Source organism: Pogoniulus pusillus, chromosome 24 (genome assembly GCF_015220805.1).
Source record: "Pogoniulus pusillus isolate bPogPus1 chromosome 24, bPogPus1.pri, whole genome shotgun sequence".
Classification (NCBI taxonomy): Eukaryota; Metazoa; Chordata; class Aves; order Piciformes; family Lybiidae; genus Pogoniulus; species Pogoniulus pusillus.
Window position 1 is genome coordinate 11445668 of NC_087287.1, and position 19734 is coordinate 11465401.

Consider the following 19734-nt stretch of genomic DNA (forward strand, 5'->3'; position numbering starts at 1 on the left):
TTTTTAATGTTACTTTTTATGTTTCTAAATCACCTGGACAGTTAAAAAACTTCCTGTCAACAAAGACGGCAGAGCTGATGCCTGGTATAGCTTTACCACAGGTATATTTTGTAAATATAGGTTCAGATAAATACAGCATGTGATACAATTTTTTGCACAAATCTACTCTTAATCTCAAAAATATTGAATTTTGAAATTCCTGATTAAAAGAATGCTTCACATTTTATAACTGAAGTACTACCCTGACTTCATAAATCACTAATGGTTGGCAACACATACAAGTGAAGAACCAAGCAGCAATTTTTTTCTCAGTTTAGTTTTTCCTTTTCTGCTCGTACTGCTATCATGTGAAATAGTCAGAATACTGTTTTCAGAAAAGCAGCAATTACCTTACCTTGGTCAACACAGCACCAAACTGCTGCTATGCTACCTTCAGCTAGCAGCACATAACAAAAATTCCAAGCAGTTGCACGCAAAACAAAAACTGGGAAACCTAGAACTGCAATTCAGCCTGACCCAGGATCTTAGGCTGAACATTCCTGGCATGCCAGGGATAGTTTTGTCAATTTAAGAAATTAACATTATTTGCCATTTTATTGTTCAGTAGAGAAACCAGATTCATCGTTATGTTGATAATACTATATCAGATATGAATACAATATTAAATATCAACGCCATTTCTATGCTCTAAACACTGAAGCCATTATGACTGCTCTGAGTGCCTAAGTTGTTTTCTTGTTTGCTGTGCACAAGCAAACATGTGCATTGCCCCTGATTTATCACTACGCCCCTGCATACACACAACTGTCTCAAAGACTTGCTACACTTGGTATCAAGCACAGCTTGTGGCAGATTTTCTAACTTTCAGTGAAACTGCCAAAAACTCATTATCACTTAATGTGTCTTGGCTTCTGGGTATGGAAGATTAGAATAGTCATGACAGCATTAAGGGTTCGTAAATAATTTATGGGCCTGGCCTCAAAAAAAAAGGGAAGGCTAAATATCCAGTGTTTCTCTGCCTGCACTGCTGCTGCCTTTGGTGAAGTCTCACACAGATTAAAGGGGTGTAATAGCTATTTCTGATGCCAGCAGTCCCATGCCAGGTCCAGTTGGAAAGGCCTTTGGAAACAAGGGGGTGAATAACCCGGGTCGCTTTACCTGCCTGCCCAGTGGAGATGGCTTGTAAGTCGCTTCACCAGTCGACCAAAGGGCTACAAATATCTTCTAGAGCAGATACTGAGGACCTGACGAAAGGCAGAGGTAGGCAGTCAGCCCAAGGCTGGAGGGGGCAATGACATCCAGACAAGGCAGTGATTAGTGCTGACTGGATAAGCCTTCACTGTACTAAGCTATACTGAGCCGTGCAGGCCAGGAATAGTAGTTTACCAGGTGATACAAATTAAATGTTCCTGGTAAGCTAAAAGAAGGGCACAAAAGTAAGGAACTGCTTTCCTGAGAAGTTGGAGGTTTCATCACTATGATGATGCTTGATAGCTGGAGAGGGACTTTTCATAAGGGTGTCTAGCAACAGGACAAGAAGGAATGGTTTTAAGCTGAGGGAGAGTAGGTTTAGGAAATTTTTCACTATGAGGGTGATGGGACTCTGAAAGACACTGCCCAGGGAGGCTGTGGATGCCTCCTCCCTGGTGATGTTTAAGGCAAGGCTGAATGAGACCTTTAGCAGCTGAGTCTCATTGTGAGGCACTCCTGCCCATGGCAGGAGGTTGGAGTAGATGGTCTCTAAGGTCTCTTCCATCTCAAGCCATTCTACAATTCCGTGATAGTACAGTTGATTTTTCTGAGGCTCTGATAAGGCAAATGGAGCTGCTTAGTGCCAGCTTGCAACATTCAACAGTGGCCAGAGAGGGAAACAGGCAGGGATTATCATGAAAGAAAATTGTTTCAGGATTGTGCAAACATGGTATGTTTTCATCTCTTAGCTCTATGAAGCTTACTCAAATATATAGACATATAGATACCTATAGGGTACATGCTGCATTTGCCCAAGAATAGGTTTCTACATGTGTTTGAGTGAGCCTATCAACCTTTGTCTATTGAAATACTTCCTTTAAAAGTCAATTGATTATGTTAGCCACACAACTAAAATTAGTGGCTCATTTATCTTATCCTATGCTCAGTACACAATGCTGCTCAGTTCTCCCCTTAATTTATTATTGTAGTGGATGTGTGCTTATGAGCACAGGGCTACATTTTTGATCTCTAGACTGCTCAGATGAAACACTAAATGCAAAAATGAGTAAGTATAAAACTTTAACTACTGTCACTCAGATGCAGTATTTGCGGCATTTCACCTGCACTTCAGGAACACTGGCCAAGGAATATTAATTTAAATAACTGTGATAATAAAAACTCCCATTTCTCTAAATCAATCTTTTTAATAAAAATTCCCAATACCCCTAATTTTATTATATAAAAGCTCCCTGAAACAATAAAACTTTAAAAAAGGCATTTTAATAGCTCTTCAAATGAATGTAAACACAGAGTTAGGGTAAATTATTGACCAGAGTCTCATGATTAAGAAATATAAAAGAATAATGAATCCACAAATACACAACTAAAATAAAATAATCACCTAAACAGATCTTTGCTTACCATGTATAACAGGAAGAAATTACTTTGTCACCTGGAAAGTATTCCTTTCCTTTCCATGAACATGGACATTCATCTGCATCCAAGCACAGATCCCCGTGTTTAACAAGGCTACCAAAAAAAAAACAAAACAAACAAAAAAAAAGAACAAGAAACAGACATTCAGCAGAAGTACATCTGCTATCTAGATACAAAAACGTCTTCCTGAACTTTTAAATTATTAAATTATAATTACTGAAAACCAGCAGCTTACACTTTGGGCACTAGCCCTTCAGTCACTAAACCTGTGAAGGCTTAATTATTATCATACAAATTTTGAGGTCAGGGAAACAAAGATCTCACTACATTTATTGTAACTCTGTCAATTAACTTTTATTTAACTAGAGCAAGAAATCTTCCAAGAGATGCAGAAGTGATGCTTTATAATCACAACACCCAGATTAAGACTTTTTTTTTAATTCTGAGAAAAAAATTCATTAATAAAGAATAGAGGAGTTCCTGTCTGGCAAGACTAAATAAAACAAACAGCCTACATTTTAAAGTAAATGTTTGTGGCACATACTGTGACTTAGACTCTTTTTCAGCTTGTTATCTATCAGATGGAAATCTACAACTCTGTAGCTCTTCTACACTGGAATATGTAGACATTATAAAGCTCCCTCCTTCATCAAACTTCAAAACTGTAATTTTCCCCCAGGGTATGTGAAGTGTTCTTTGTAATCCACACTTACTTCAAGTATTATGTCACTTGAAGACAATAAACTGTGAGACTGAAATTCCCACTGCTGAGAATTGAACAGGGCACATTCAGATACTAAGAGTACCACCTTGACAAGGTAACAGAAAATGCAGGTTTTTCTTCACAGTATTACCCCGGTTAAGCCAAGTGATAACAGCTTTCTCTCTTGTGAAGCCAAGCAAATGGATAGATTTCAATGATCTAAGAATTCATCACAAATACTCTACAGAGAGGCCTTGCATAGCTCTCCTTTGAACTATCAGACATTTTTCTTGATGCCTACATTCACAGTCCAACCTACAATTAACTGCAAAGATACAATGACAGCTATCACACTTCAGCCTGATAAAGTCATCTTCACCACTATCTCATCACTGTCTATAACTTTATTTGTTCACATACACACAAATAATTAAATGATCTTGGTAAAAGCACCACTGGAAGCAACATGTCTCCTGTGAGTCAACAAAACCTTCTGTGCTTTTGTCCACAAATCCAGACCAGAACACAAAAAAAGTTACTTGCACAGCCTCCACCAGACCTAGCTGTCTAACACACAGCTCTTTGCCCTTCCCTGGACAACAACAAGGTGAATTAAACTGACTGAAAGTGAATGGGTTAGAAGACATATATTAGCACTTCCCTCCTCCTCCCTCATCACAATGGTTTAAGTTTCTGCTGTAGTGAAAGAACACAGGAGGGCAGGGGTTAAAGACCAGAAGGGAAAAAGAATAAAAGGGTTGAAGTAGAGGCTTCTCCCATGCTGCTCAAGGTCCTATCAGGGCTAACAAGTTGGGGTTCATCTCAGGAGACCACCTGCAGCTCCCACAGCTGCATAAAGAATTGGCAAACAGGGCTGTCCTCAAGCAGCCTGTCTCATGAGTAAGAAGTCCCTGGACTATCTATAACTCTGTTTGTGTGATGGCTGATAACTTTCTATGTCACCTCACCTGTACCTCATACGGCCAAACAGTACCGTTTTCTTCATGTATACTACAGGTAGAATTCAGTGCTAAAAATCATGTAAGGCATAACAAAAAAATCAACATAAACCCCAAATGTTCATAAATCTGAGTTCTTGAAGCACTCAAATATAAGAACACTGACACAGTCTCTAACAGAATCGCAGAGAGCATAGCTGTGATGGTGTCACCAAGGGGCTATAAATCCTTTTTTATCTGGAAAACAGTAAATCTTTCAGAACAAAATTCTGTCCAAACAAGAAAAAGAAAAACATGAAAAATATATAGCAGAGCCATACATAGAGAGGAATGAATAGACCACCATTTTTATTTTTATGCTAATAATAGCAAATTCTGAGCTTTGCTTCTTAAATTGAAGAGCTGTAGGTCATTTGAAGAATCACACTAAAGCAAATTGCCAAAAGAACAGCAATTGATCATCTGAGATATATTTTAACACATGAAGCATTTGATGTAATTACTTCTAATAAAAGTTACTTTTCTAAAAATACTTGAAAATTAATTGCATTCTTAAGCTATTATTAGATTTGTTTGTCCATAGACACGTTTAAGACAACAAAACTCATTGTTTTCTTTCTGTGAATTAGAAAGTGATGACTTTAAGAAAATCGTCTAGGAATGTGTCTAAGCTCCTTATCTGTTATTTGATACAGTGCACCACTTCAGAGATAGGGTGATTACTTAGAATTTTTTGAAGGAAAACCAGGGTTTCTCAGTTACAAAACTTCATTACAATTATAATATACTACAGCTTTCAGTTTTCTATCTTCTCCTAGCTCTTATGAAAGCAGTAAGTAATGAAAAATGATACAGATGCATTTTCAGCATAAAACCCTGTGATTTGCAGACAATACTGAAAATCATCTCTAAGCATTAAGAAACAAGCCTCTCAATGAAATTTTCAAATAAGAGGTCAAATCAGGGGGAAAATTTACCTAGGTAAACAATTCTCCTGTAGTACAGGGATGGGATCAAATAATTTCAACACCCTTCCTATATTTCTGTTACATTGTTTTGATAATTGTGAGACATTAGGCCTTTGTCTGAACCTGGCTCTTGGTTTATCACTTCTTACACCTCTAACAGCCCACATCAATATGTCATAAGCCTTCACAAGGTGGATGCTCACACTTTGACACCTCACCTTGCGCCAAGTAGAAATGTGGTATGCCTTCAGCAGCCTGGAGAAGAGGAGGCTCAGGGGTGATCTTATTACTGTCTACAACTACCTGAAAGGGCATTGTAGCCAGGTGGGGGGGTGGCCTCTTCTCCCAGGTAACCAGCAATAGAACAAGGGGACACAGTCTCAAGTTGTGCCAGGGTAGGTATAGGCTGGATATTAGGAAGAAGTTCTTCACAGAGAGAGTGATTTCCCATTGGAATGGGCTGCCCAGGGAGGTGGTGGAGTCACCATCCCTGGGGGTCTTCAAGAAAAGCCTGGATGAGGCACTTAGTGCCATGGTCTAGTTGATTGGATAGGGCTGGGTGCTAGGTTGGACTGGATGATCTTGGAGGTCTCTTCCAACCTGGTTGATTCTATGATTCTATGATTCTATAACTGCTAATGAGTATGTTTGTGCTCCAAAAGATGAAAACCTGTCTGTACTTACCCAGGTGGGCAGACACAGCCTGAAACACAAGGAAGTTGTGCTGGGAAAGTGACGTTTAGTAGCTGATTTTCACAAGTTCGCTCTCTGCTGAGTTCTGGATCAACTATGGGATTACTGCAGTTAATATAAATCTGTCCAGCTGGGCAGCTGTGTGCTGAGGAAAACAATTTTCATAAGCACATTGAACTTAACACCTGAAATTTTGTATTCCATAAAGATATGCAATAGTCTAACAACATGCAACATAGAAGTGTAGCTTCCAATAACATCCAATTGACTGAGCACAGCTAGCTTCAGAGAACCCCTATCAATCTTATATAGAACACTGAAATGATTCCTTCAGTATTTGACACGACTATCTAAACAGGCAAGAGTCAGCCCTCCAACACAGAAAAGCAAAATGCTATCAGCACAGAAACCGAAATCTACAGAAGGGGGAAAAAAAGTCTGAAAGCTGACTGGAATATTCCATGCTGGAGCCACACACTACCAAAACAACTCCATGGCACTTGCCTTTGGGTTGTGCTAAGAGTACTGTAAACCTGTCACAGAAAGGTTCGAAGTGTTGGCAGTGTTTCAAGTGGGTTTGTTTGGATCCTGTCTGGTTTGTTTGGGGTTTGTGGGGTTTGTTTCACTTAGTTTTGTTTTCTTTGTTTGCTTTTTAAATTTATTTATTAGAGTGAGAGCTTCTGTCAAATCAGTACATGGGGAACAGATTTCTGCTAAAGGCCAGGGAGTTGGCAATTCTAGAACTGACATTTTAAATAAAAGTCTCTAATTGAAGCAAAAGAAGCAGATTATAGTTCATAGTACCTAATGACATAAAATAAAAACATACTGCAATTTAAAAAGCACTTGTGAGATTTAATTTAACTATGAACAGAAAAAGAGAACTATTTCTTCATATTTCAGTTACTCAGCTTTTGTGGAGGGAAAGAAAAAAATGGAAAAAACTGTGCCAATGTTCAGTTCCTACAACCAGTGCTTTGTGGGGCAAAGCTAACCTTTCCTTGTCCTACTGAAGTTATGCTGTTTGTCATGTAGCTAAGGTTGTTTACATTAGCAAGCTAAGAAAAAAAGACCTTTTTTAAAGCACTGGGGGAAAAGACTTGTTCAGACTTAACAGTATATGTTACTCCTCTGCATCAGCCTTGCTTTCAATCACACAAATGCATAATTCCTAAACAATGGATCCCCTTCTGCAAGTTATTTGTATGTATTACACAATCTTCACTACAGATTCCACGAAGACTAGAGTATATTTATTCATTAGAACTCAAGTAACATCCCCCCACCCTGACTCTTCACTCACCTATTATGTTGTTATCACAATTCATTACTCCATCCCTACAATGGCTGCAATAAAAATACATAGCAGATGTAATGAGAGTCTGGAAGGTCTAAGTTTACTGTTTAATAGTGAAGTATACTGTATGAATCAATACAAATCAGTTGTATGAATGTCTGCATTGAACATATAAAACTGTGCATAAGGTGTGTGTTGCCTTAACACATAAAGAACATTAACTACACATCACAGTTTTCTGCATGCCACTATGAGTTCAAATGCCTGGGCTGACATAAAAATACATACGGAAATACACCACTATACTGATTCCAAAGATATCACTGCAGTAAAAATAAACCAAATCCTGTACATACCAGAATCATCATTATCTAAAACAAAAATGCAAGAAGCAGTAGCAACAAAAGCAAAGTAAAACTCTAACCACATGTGTGTGAATTGCATCAAGCTCCGTGTACGGACTCTCACACAAACATTCTTAAGACTGTTATAAATGCTTCATTTGTCTGACCATCAGCTCAGAACCCTGCTGGGAAGGCAAGCTATTAATTTATATGAGGATCTCGCTGAGATCAACAGTTATAAACACTATTATGCTACAACAGAAGGTAAACCCCTAGTGCTGAATATAATACAGCCACAAGATGTTGTGACCGCAACCATTTTTTTGACTGAACTTGACTTTTGCCCAAGAAAAACACAGCAGATTGATAGCAGCCTTCTCTCAGCCACTCCTAAAGTGGATTATAAACAAACTATCCATCTGATAACACCTCAAAATAATTAATTCCTGTCTCATTTATAATAAAATGAACACTTTTATTATTTCAGCGCTCCTCATTCACAAGAAGGAACTAGTAGTACAGTCACTAATTTTTACACTCCTCATGCCTCAGACTAATTTTGCTTCAGCAATACAATAGGAATCTGTAATAGAAACCTACTGTGACTATTAGCAGAACTGGAACTACCATTCATAAACAGAACATAAAAACTAAACAACCACCACCTCCTCCTCCAAAACAAAACCCAACAAATCAAACAACTCTATGCTAATCAAGATTCAAAATAAATATTGTTAATGTATCACAAAGATTTTAATGTGTACATCAATTCAGATATGCAAAATGCTACACAGACAGTAGGACAGTAGGAGATACAACATTTTCCCTCTTGATAACATGGTTCAGTAAAGAAATAAGCAAACTGCATAGAACTTAACCCTAACTATATATTGCACACAGGGAAGCACTAACCAATTTAATGCTGTCTATCACTATCAAGTTCCAGCAAAAATAGCTCAGTGCTTTCATAAAGTGGTAGCAGATCTGGTAGCAACTCATTATCAGGGAAAAATGTAGTAGCACTGGCTTCATTTCAGGCTCTATCCACAAGAGAAACAGCCCATGAACTCTAGTATGCCTACTGCCAGCCAACAGCTTCAGAATCAAAATCTATGTGTCCTACACCCACTCCGCTGTTATGCCTGGGGCTGTGTATATAGCCCAAAGCATTTATGAATGCTCACATGGATTCCAGCCAGCCACCTCAGTGCTTAGTGTAAATAGCTAAACTAGACCCTTGAGGAGGAGAGTGAAAGGAAACAAATGAAAGAGTATACATGGAGAAGCCCTTGCCTATGACTGCCAGTGCTGTCTGGAATGGATAGTAAGGAAATGTCTGGGATTTTCTAGAGATCCCCACATCAGAATTATTTGAGAAAGCCCTTAAAGAGATGCTATTTACTGTGGAGAAAAAACAGCTGTGTGTCTTACCATTTGCCCAAAGATGTCATAACATTTTCTCCAGGGGGATAGTCAATTCCTTGAAAATAACAGGGGCATTCACTTCTGGAGTAGAGGAAGAAAACATTATTAACTCAAACTGAAGGAAGAATAATATTCCCATTTATTTAAGCATTGTCCAATGTTCAGCTGGTTCCTTTGTTCATTTTGGTGTAGGTTTGTTGTGGAGAGATTGTGTGGGAGGACTGGATTTTGTGGGCTTGTTTTTTTCTTTTGTTTTTAAGTACATGAAATTGATCTCAGTACCTGCCAATACATACTGCCACATAACTTGAGCGTGTTCCAAAACAAATCAGTAACAAAGCAGGAGTCCTACACAACAATGGACACTTTCTGTACCTCTCATATGCCAAACACCAGAGAACATGAAACACCTAGCTTTGCCAATGTTGGGTGAGCATTGGTGTTATAAAAGAGCTATTTTTGATCAACATGCAGATTCTGTACAGTTCCAAGATCCCACCGAGTTTACAGATAAGTAATACCTACATGTTTATAGCTCTCTGACTTGGAATCACAGTGGTCTAAAATAGTGAGTGTGGCTGCAGCTGCATCTTTACCCACCTCTGTACACATTGTTCAGTCTTGGAATTCAAATATGTTCCAGAGGGACAAGCACAGCCTTCAACACAATCACCACTGCATGTCTCTGGCACAGACAGTGCTTGGCAGGTTCTGCCACAGGTAGATACACAAGTACTGTACTCCTTTGTATCTTCACATGAAAGAGCTGTCCAAATGAAACACATCTCTCAAATTACAGTGCAAGAGACTCAAGTACCTCCCAACAGTTTTCTGATAAGCATCTCTATTCTTTCATTCCAAATCACACTAAATTCCACTAAAATTACTATCTTGGCACTATGCTGTGTAAACTACACAGCTGTAAATCTGCAGTAATAAGGCGTACAATGAAGTCTGTGCAGTTAATCCAGCTTTACACTGAGGAAAGTGAACAGTTGAAGCTTTTTTCTCCCTCTAACTGGGAACACTTGGCTCTTGTGCATGGGCTTTGAGAAATGGGCTGCATCTTAAAGAAAGCATTAGAATCAGTAACCAAAATGCGTGTACTTTGCAGATGCTGCACAATAGCATCTTAATTTATCCTGTGTACATCTATAATAATAATAAAAAACCTTTTAAAAATCTGTAATTCTTAAAATAAGAAAAAGGTATATACTTTAAACCAACAAGCATGACTTACTATATTGTACCAAACTGTTCTTGCTTCTTAAAAAAGCAAAATGAAGTGATTTATGCAAGCAAGCCTCCCCTGGCACAGATGTTAAATGTTTATAGGGCCAGACCTACATCAGCAGTGACAATTTAGAGTTGTTTCATAGGGTTTCAAATTCTATATTTTTTTAATTAAATGTACACATGAGCATTAAGTATTCTATCAACATCTTTTATACTATTAAAAGTTCCTGTAAACTAAAGAATTTGATACTACTATCTCACTCCTCTCCTTGTGAGGCGATATAAAGAAGATTACACAGATATCACCTTTGGATTTCCCTATCTATATTCTTCCATTAGTTTTAAGTTAAATGTCAGCAATACCAATGCTCAAAACTTATTTTAGCAGTCTACATATTTCAGTGTCAGTGGTTGCAAAACAATAAGCTAAAAGATTTTCAGACATCAGAAGGTGGCAATAACCCACGTAAAACTCCTAAATAAGTCACCATTTTTCTTATCATTCATTTAAAGAATCAGGTAAACTTAGAGTCTATGAGGAACAGAACAAATCTATTTACACATCTCATGAATAATATCAGCATGAGTATGAGATATTCAAAGCCACATATGAGGCAAAGACATATTTTTAATTCTGTATACATTTGAAACCCTTCAACTACTTAAAAAAAAACCACCAAACAAAAAGACCTACCAACTTTGCATTGTTTCTTAAGTCAAAAGAACTAAAGAAAGCAAACAATCAGGAGCAGCTCTCTAAAAGGCTTTGTAGTCATTCTATCTGGACAAAGAACCTTGCCTTTTATACTAAAGATCATGCTAGAATTAATCCTCTTCTCATTTTAAAGATGATTTTATTTTCTAATTGTCATTCTAAAGTCCTCAAACATTAATTAAAGATTAGAACTGAGAGGCAACTCACCACAGTCTGGGACACCTTCTCTGAAATCTATTATGACTCCAAATCTTCGGCAATGATGAGCATAATGGGCCAGAGCAGAGCAAAAACAAGTCTGTCCACATTTGCAAGTGTCTCTTCTGCACTGCTCAAAATAGGCAACAGGACTCAAATAGGGGTAGCATGGAGCAAAAAGTTCTTTTGTAAGGATGCTACAAGCTTCTGCTGCATAAGGGGCTATACAAACAACAGATTAAACCCCATTTCAGTAAGGGAGTTTTAAAAAAATGAAATAAAGTAATCTTCTATACTATGCAATTGACCATGGTTACATACTATTGCCATATCTTGCTTTCATATCTGTATAAACATATGGAAGGACAGAAAACAAGTTAGCTACTCATTGTTTCCAACCTGTTCTGGGAATGGTAGTAAGGTATTTGGAGAACTTTACAATATGCAGACAGCCTACATGTGTATTTAAACTGATTCATGGATGTGGGTTGGGCAACAGATGCTACACACTACAGTGTGTCTTTTGCAAACACGCAGGATTACACCTCTCTTTAGTTTAAGTCATTCCTAGTAGCTACATTCAAGAGGTAAGCATTTTAAACAATAATCTGTTGTTATCCAGTGTTAGGGTTGCATAAAGCTACAGTCACACTCATTGCTGCTAGCTTGGGTAGCACTATTGCACAGGAAAGTAAAAGCAGTATCAAATAGTTACATAAGAAACCTTAAAACACAGCACTCAATTCTGATGCATTAAATAACTGTGCAATAGATTAGCACATTCAGAGACAATTTTCTATTTTCACAGTGCAAGAGAGATGCATTCAACTAGGACTTCAAAATTCCTTTTGCAGAATTTTACTTCCCATACAGGCCACATTCTCCTACATTCTTGTCTAAGCCCATTACTTAGAGTGCACCTTCTTAGTGCCGCACATTGTATAGATACTCAGAAGACAGGATGATGTTGCAGCAGGAAGCTGTAATATTTTTAGTGGGTAGGACTGGTTATTACTTTATCTGATCTAACTAGGAAAACTGGCACAAAATCTAATAAGCAGAAATGCATTTGTCAGTACCAATTGACCTTCACTGCCCACCTGCCTGCAGATGAACATCACAAGGATCCATTTGTGAACTATCATGCACAAGAACACATGTTGATGAGGTTTTCCATGTGTTTCCAAACAGCTCTGGAGTGCTTTCAGTTACTCCACCTGGAGATCTTTAACAAAACAAAAGTCAGTCACAAAAGATATATTCAATTTACAAAGTGATCTCAGTTCTACCACCCTCTTCAGCAAAGCTTCCACTGGTCCATGTTCTCAGGCACTCTCCTCTGAAGAACTATCAGCTTAAGTTTCAGGGCTCAACTATTTATTTCCAGGCAAAAGCCCAGAAAAGAAAGAGAAGATCTGCTCTAGAGCCATTACATATTCCATAAGAAAAGGCAAATTACATTTTCACAAATGAGAAGGGAACATCATGGTCTTGAAAGTCTGTACTACCTAACTCAGAATTTTGCCTCCTCAGTAATATCTGATCCATTTTTATCTCTCTGATGCCTATAATTTCCTGCCCATCCCTAGATAGATGGCTTCCCAGGCTCTCAAGTGACTGCACGAAAAAGGAAGGAACAGAAATCCAAGAGTCCAGAGGCATAGCTACAAAAGTACTTGGACAGAGACTCATGAGGCTCAGATAGAAGTTGAAAGCAAGGAAGACTTTGATGAAGATAACCAAGTTGTTTAAATATTCTATATTCAGAATGGTCAAAACCAAGCATTTAAATATTGGATGTTGCACTGTAGAGAAATGATTGCACCTGGCATACAACCAGTGGTATTACTTCTAATGAAGTAGCTGGGAGTAGAGCTGCTGTAAAAGACACCACTGCCCATGACAAGTCTCTCAAATCAGGTGTGGATCTGGTGTTTTATGTACATGTAAATATAGTTGCATGTTACAGTTTGTCATCTTTCAGCACAGTTTAAGTTCTTGTAGTTTAAAGGCTTTTTTCACAAATATCAACTATTTTTCACTTATTTGAGAACAGGTCATCATAAACACACAAAACTTTCTTGCTTCAAACAGAAAGAAAATAGCTTTACATAAATAAACTCTTCATTGAGATCGTCTCTGTATATTTCTTAGTCTCATTATAAGCAATATTAATAGTTTATAATCTTTAAGATAAAAAATGATCAAAAATCCAGCAGAGTATTTCTGTGTTTTTAACGGGAATTACTATGAAAAGTTTTCCCATTTTTCTATTAGTTTTGACTCCCAACTGTTACAATTGGTTTGAGAAAAATTAATTCTCCTAAGTTTTTTTTCCCTCGGTCAAAGAAATATTTTATTGTGCTCTAAAATCACGTTCTCCACTTCCATTAGAGTGCTGATTTTCTTCACAGCATACCTCCTTTAGATAATAAAGAAGCTGGACAAGAATTATAATGATCTGGACTGTGGTGTACAGACAGTTTTGATCACCTTTCACTGCATCACAACAAAGCAAAGCTCAAGCAACAGCCAACTCCTGTTGCAAACACTAAACAATGTAGGTTCTGTCAGAATGAGCAGATGAGAATTTGCAGCAGAAGACAGGACTAGGAGAGAGATAAAGAGGCTTGAAGGGAAGCACAGGGTCTCTTAAATTTGCCTCTCCAAACTTTGGACAAAACTTTTCAGATAAACTAGCAGTTATGAGTCATATTTCACTGTATTTTTATATTACAGTATTTTAAACAAAGCATGGCTTGATATCCTGTACTCGAATTTACCTACTTTTTGTTGGCAAACTAAAAGCTGTCTTACTAACACAAAACTTCAAAATAAAGAATTCTTGGAAACTATTCACTCAGCTTCAGTACACACTTGATCTATCACTCTAATTGCAGATAATCATATACTGGCAAATAGAAATCTTGCCGCTATTCATACAAAAAATCATCCTCCATATTTCCATTGAAGGTTCCACAAAGGCCCACAGTATCATCTTTCCACCGTCCATCAGCTTGAAGATAAAGCCTCAGTCCTTTTCTGTCATACAGTATCTCTAATCCAATGTGTGTCTTTACTTGAAGAAATACAGAGGAGAGTTTCCGTATTTCAAATAGCTCTGGGGAGTAAAAACAGATTGTTAAAAGGCAAAGGAAATCTACCTGTAATTTCTTTTGTGGGTTTTTTTTTTTTGTCATCTCACTGCTTTTATCTGTGTTTTTCAAGCATTTCCAATTCAAGCACCAATTTCCCCATACCATTGATTTCTCATGAAAGGTTACAATGAATCAGTTTGAAGAAAAGAAGAAGCCTGTGACAGTCACCACACCTTTTAAAAATGCATTCAGAGTTCACTCCCAAAAAATCATAAAGGTTAACTAAAAGCAAATAAATTGGATGTTAAAAACATTACTGGTGTTACAAGTAGATTGTATAGAATGAATGGTCTGCAATGTGATGCCTGTATTAAGATTTTTAGGGGGAAATTCCCAGAGCCAAGGCCCAACAGACATCAAATCTACTAATGACTTGCATATAAAATTCTCACTGAAGCTTACATTGAATCTTACAGAACACAATTACATACTCATCTGCAGAATACTTTGTAACATCTTCCAGAGAGAGAGATTTTAAAAGTCAGGGGGATAAAAAAGACTTTTTTTTTTTTTGGGGGGGGGGGGGTGTGTTTAAAAATCTGTAGTTTATATGTTAGAGGCAAAAGGACTCCTTCAATATCTATTTACCACTTCCAGAAAAGGGAGAAGAAATTAATCAGTCAAAAACCAGAGAAAATAATTTCTTCCTCAGAGAAGAGTTGGGCAACCTTGCAAATGTGAGAAATAGCATTTGGGCTTCAGTTAGAGACAGAACACACTCAGCCTTAATATAAAGAGACAGTAGCCCAACACAGCCACTGCACAGCTCCTACCATCAGTGTAAAAAGTACATTAACAGTTGATGTGGTCAGTTCTTGTGAAATGATTATGCTGATATTAACAACATGCTAGTTAACTTCAGTATGTCAGCAATATTTGCAGTATCACAACAGATGCTCAGGCCATTAAAGTAATGCTTTATAGGAGTTACATGCTTATATATTATTCCTTACCATCTGCATAAGGCAGGTTAATTTTGTATTGGTCATATACCAAAACATCTCCTGAATGAGTCAGAGTCACTTGCCTCTTGGGGTCCTGCTTAAGGATAAGGCTGATTGATTGGATACATGATCCATCCTGATTCTGCAAGTACATGCAAAATAAAATATAAAATAAATACATTAAAGTGGTTGAATGTTAAATAAGAGTGTGATTGAAGCAGTAATTATTGGGAAATTACCATTTCAGTTATCTTGTTTCTTAGTACAGTGTACTGCATTTTACAGTGAAATTTAAAAGCTTAGTATTTTGAATGATTTCACATGTATGTTGAAATTAAAGCAGCTAATTGACTGAAATGATAAACTCCAAAGTACTGAGACTTGTGTGGAGTTTTACAACATAGAGAAGCTACATGGCTTCACAAGAAAATTTCACAACATCATAAATACCAAGAATTTAATTCAAGTTATCTGCTTCAGCCATGTTTTAATTTGAATTACTTTCAAAGGTGGATGATTCCCATGCAAGACATGAGAATCATGACTCTTGCTGATCTTCAGTGACACTTGCCTAATACAGAACAAATATTGACCTACACATCGAAAACAGTTACTAGACCCACAAGGGTATCAAAACACTACCACCTGGCCTTTGACAGACACTGAACTAGAACAGGACCGATCATCTGTCAGTCCTTCAAGTACCGTGGACATACAAGTACACATAGTGGTGTGTAAAGAGTGAATTCTACATTCAGAATTTGCAGTCTCTAAACAAGGCCACCAGTAATCTTTTCCCAAAAGCCAAAATGATAAAGTAAAACTTTAAAATAGCAAATTAGTGAAGTAACAGAAGCTCTTTCATCAGCTCAGGCAGCTCTCCTGAACTGATAGTAAAGACAGACATCCATATTGTGAAGTCATCCTCTTCTACCTTGTCTTATTGCCTTGCCACTTTACTAAGAAATTGGACTTTTGTGCATATCATTCAGCAACTGCAGATATAAATAGACCACTTTGTTGACCTTTTAAGAAGCTAAAAATAGAAGAAAAGCAGCCAGTATACATTGCAAACCAGAACCAAGTGAACAACATACCACACATACATTACTACACAATATTGACAAAAGCTTTATTATTTCTTCATGCTGAAACTAAAGGAGAAATTCTGCCAGACAATTATTCTCTGTTTCAATGAACTGTTCTTCCATAGCACCACCCCTGTCAACTTTCAGCAGGTGTTTTCACAGGAATGGCCATTTCTCTCACTAGACACTTAAAAAAATTCTATGCTCAGAAGACCTTCTCATCATACAAACTACAAAGCCAGTGAGGTTGTCACCTGAAACTCAGATAAGGTTAAGCCATGCTGATCACTTGACTGATTCTCCTTCCAGAAAGTGCTTAAACAAAATTTCACATCATTTTGAAATAACTTGTTGCTTGATGATTGTTTATGTCACCAGCACTAAGGCTCTGGATGACTGGATTCTTTGTGATTCTGAGAGCTAAAATCTCCCCAGGTATTTTATTTCTACATTTTTTTTATCTGCTTGAATAAGATGGGACTGATAAGTTGCCTTTTTTTTTTTTTATAAGCACAAAAATCTCGAACCATCAAGAAATATGAGATTCTGCAGTACAAATCTTTCAGCTTCCCATTTCAATTCATTAATTTTTATAAATGGGAACAGGATAATGGATAGTGTCTAGGGAACTGTAAAGCAGCAATTTTGCCAAGTGGTACCAGCTAGTTGATAGTAAGATGCTTGAATAGCTGCTCTGAAGCCTCATATTCTTACATCGTAGTAACACAAACTGTTCTCAGTACTGTCTCACCATATCTATATGGATAATTAAATCAGCAGCACATAGCCCCGGAACACACCACATGAGCCTCTGATCACCCACCTGGCTGCTAATGCCTGGAATTCTTCACTCAAATCTCTGTAAAAGTCTGTGTCTATTAAGGGCTGATCAAGCTAGCTTTGTTAAAGGCTACATGAAATATGAAGTCCAATATGAAATACAAAGCCCAACACCTAGTAAAAACCTGTTTTTTCCACCTACAAACCACCTGGACACAGAGACACATCAAGCAAATTGAAGAAGATGAAAGAACTACTGCATGGCTCCTTGCAGTCTCACTCATGCTCAAAAAGCCAACTAATTCTTGTCTGGTTTGCACAGAGCAAAGCGTTCTGCAGCACAAAAGAAAACAAAGCCCATAATATATATCCTGCACGTACCATAGCAGTACTTGCTCCAAACCTCTCTTGTCCATTGATGCGCTTTTCAACAGGTCAGGCTGAAAAGTATCTCACTGTGGGCTTCTGCAAGAAGTCAACCATGCCTCAACTTTCCTTTGATAAAGAAGTTCCCTGGGACATTACTTTCTCACATCACCTCTATATGTTTAAGACCTAGTCTACCTTGTCTAACCTTCTTCAAAATTACACCACCTACCAAGACTTTAATGAGAATGAAATACCAATGTTCCAAGCCTTACACATATAGTCAGAAATCCACATAAGCAACTACAAAGGAAAGAAAATGGGTCTCAGACATAAAGCAGACCAAAATATTTTGTGACTTCCATGCATAGTAGCAGTAACTTTATATTTAAAAGTAGGAGAACTCTTGGTAACAGCTACCTATATGCACATGCACACTAGGCTGAAATCAACTGCACAGGATACCAACATAATTGATTTATACATATACTGAAATCTGAGAGAGATGTCCCAAAGACTATCCAACGTTTTCCATATCAGTGCAAGCAAAAGTGAATTTCCAGCTGCAAGGACAAATCTGGAAGAGAAATCTACATTCATGGCACAGAAAAAGGTCACTCTTCCTTCAAGCATTGGGCTTATTCTGTGATGGCTGCAAATTCACAAAGATGCACTCAGCATACACCATATGCTGTTGAAACACCTCAGTGAACACAGAATCAGAATGCTACCATAATCTTCCCTATTTATCACAAACAAACATGACAATTTCTGTACATAGTTCCTTTGCACTGCTGTTGTTCAACTATTCCATCCTTAAGGAAAACTGTTGCTATTGATTAATATATTACATGGCAGGTAACCTGCCCCCCCTTTTTTTTTTAATTCTTTCCACCCATCCTTGATTAAAAAATCTTTAGGATATAAACATAGCAAAGAAGTTTGAAGTCTTACCTGCCCACAAGGAGCATTTTGCAAGGATACAGTAAAGGCTCCAGATATTCGACTTTTTGCTAGAATATACTGGCAAGTAGCTTGGAAAGTGTATTTGCGCCCATCAAAGGTCATGAAATGAATGTCTCCTGAAACTGAGCATTCAGCTGACAAAGATAACAACGTATTTAAGTTTGCAGAAAAGACAGTGTCCTCTCAACAGCTGTACTGCTGTACAGTTCATGCATTCTGATACATATTATAATGTATTAAATCACATTCACATTCTAACCAGCTACTAGTAACAGGGTTAAGATCTGAACCTCATCCTTGCTTTTGTTACCTGATGGCAGGTCAGGACACCTGAAATATTCTTGCCCCTAAAAGAGGCAGAAATGTGTAATCCTTACATTCTGAGTATGTGACTTTCAAACCTGATTTGTAGAATCATTAAGCACTCCTGTAGTTAACTGGTAACTTTGAGACCAGTGCTTAAATTCATTGTCAGGTATAGAACCATGAGGGCATAGATATCTTTAAAATAGAAAACCCTTTTGACCTTAATCTTTGTAGTTTGGCTGCCTTGCTATGAAGTGAGAATAACACTCCTCATACTGCAGGCATGTTGTGAAAATAATTAACTGATAGTTGTACACTATCTTTAGTCAGCAATACTGTGGGGAGAAAAAATAATTTTGCCATATATGTCAAGCGAAGATTGCAAAGGAAGTTTTAGCTTAATGACAAGAATGACCAGGCAGTGCCATCTACCAGAGAAATGATGATGATGATGATGATGTATAAGGAGAAACATTACCTTAAATATTTAATCCTTCATGGGTATAGATGCATTTATATGTAAATAGAATTTAAAATGCAAATTACACAGTGAAGCACTGCAGTAAGATCTAACAGCAATATTTTACCCCAAGTAAAATTCATTTATTAAGACTGTGAAGTATTCAGGACTTTCACATACCTGGACATGTCAGGTTTGTACAAATCCACTTTCCTCCCATACAAGTGCTGAAATAAAAAGAAAGATGTTTATCTTTTCTTTGTTTGTTTGTTTTGGTTTGTTTTTTATAGTATATATATTGTTGTCCCTCTGTTGTTGTTCCTGGAATCCATCTCTATGAAACAAGCACCAGGTATGTAAGTCTCACAAAAGGATGCAGAGTTTTCACAGTCACTAGAACACTTGAACACTGTGGAAAAAGCTTGTCACAAGGATATGGTCAGGTAATATTTCTTCCATGCATCCAGTAAGATTGTTCTTTCTTTTTATCTTCTTGATAA

The 19734-nt window shown here is 37.5% G+C and overlaps 1 protein-coding gene across 1 annotated transcript in view; it reads right to left on the minus strand.

The window, feature by feature from the left end:
* The window catches only part of OTOG (otogelin), a 79870-nt gene that overhangs the window by 45911 nt on the left and 14225 nt on the right, over positions 1 to 19734 (minus strand). Inside the window, exons 14-24 of the mRNA XM_064163604.1 lie at positions 19415 to 19461; positions 18457 to 18602; positions 15278 to 15410; positions 14110 to 14287; positions 12267 to 12391; positions 11176 to 11388; positions 9618 to 9783; positions 9024 to 9098; positions 7255 to 7298; positions 5943 to 6096; positions 2614 to 2721 (exon numbers count right to left, since the gene is read on the minus strand). Coding sequence (XP_064019674.1) covers positions 2614 to 2721; positions 5943 to 6096; positions 7255 to 7298; positions 9024 to 9098; positions 9618 to 9783; positions 11176 to 11388; positions 12267 to 12391; positions 14110 to 14287; positions 15278 to 15410; positions 18457 to 18602; positions 19415 to 19461 — 1389 coding nt within the window. The remainder of the gene's footprint in view (positions 1 to 2613; positions 2722 to 5942; positions 6097 to 7254; positions 7299 to 9023; positions 9099 to 9617; positions 9784 to 11175; positions 11389 to 12266; positions 12392 to 14109; positions 14288 to 15277; positions 15411 to 18456; positions 18603 to 19414; positions 19462 to 19734) is intronic.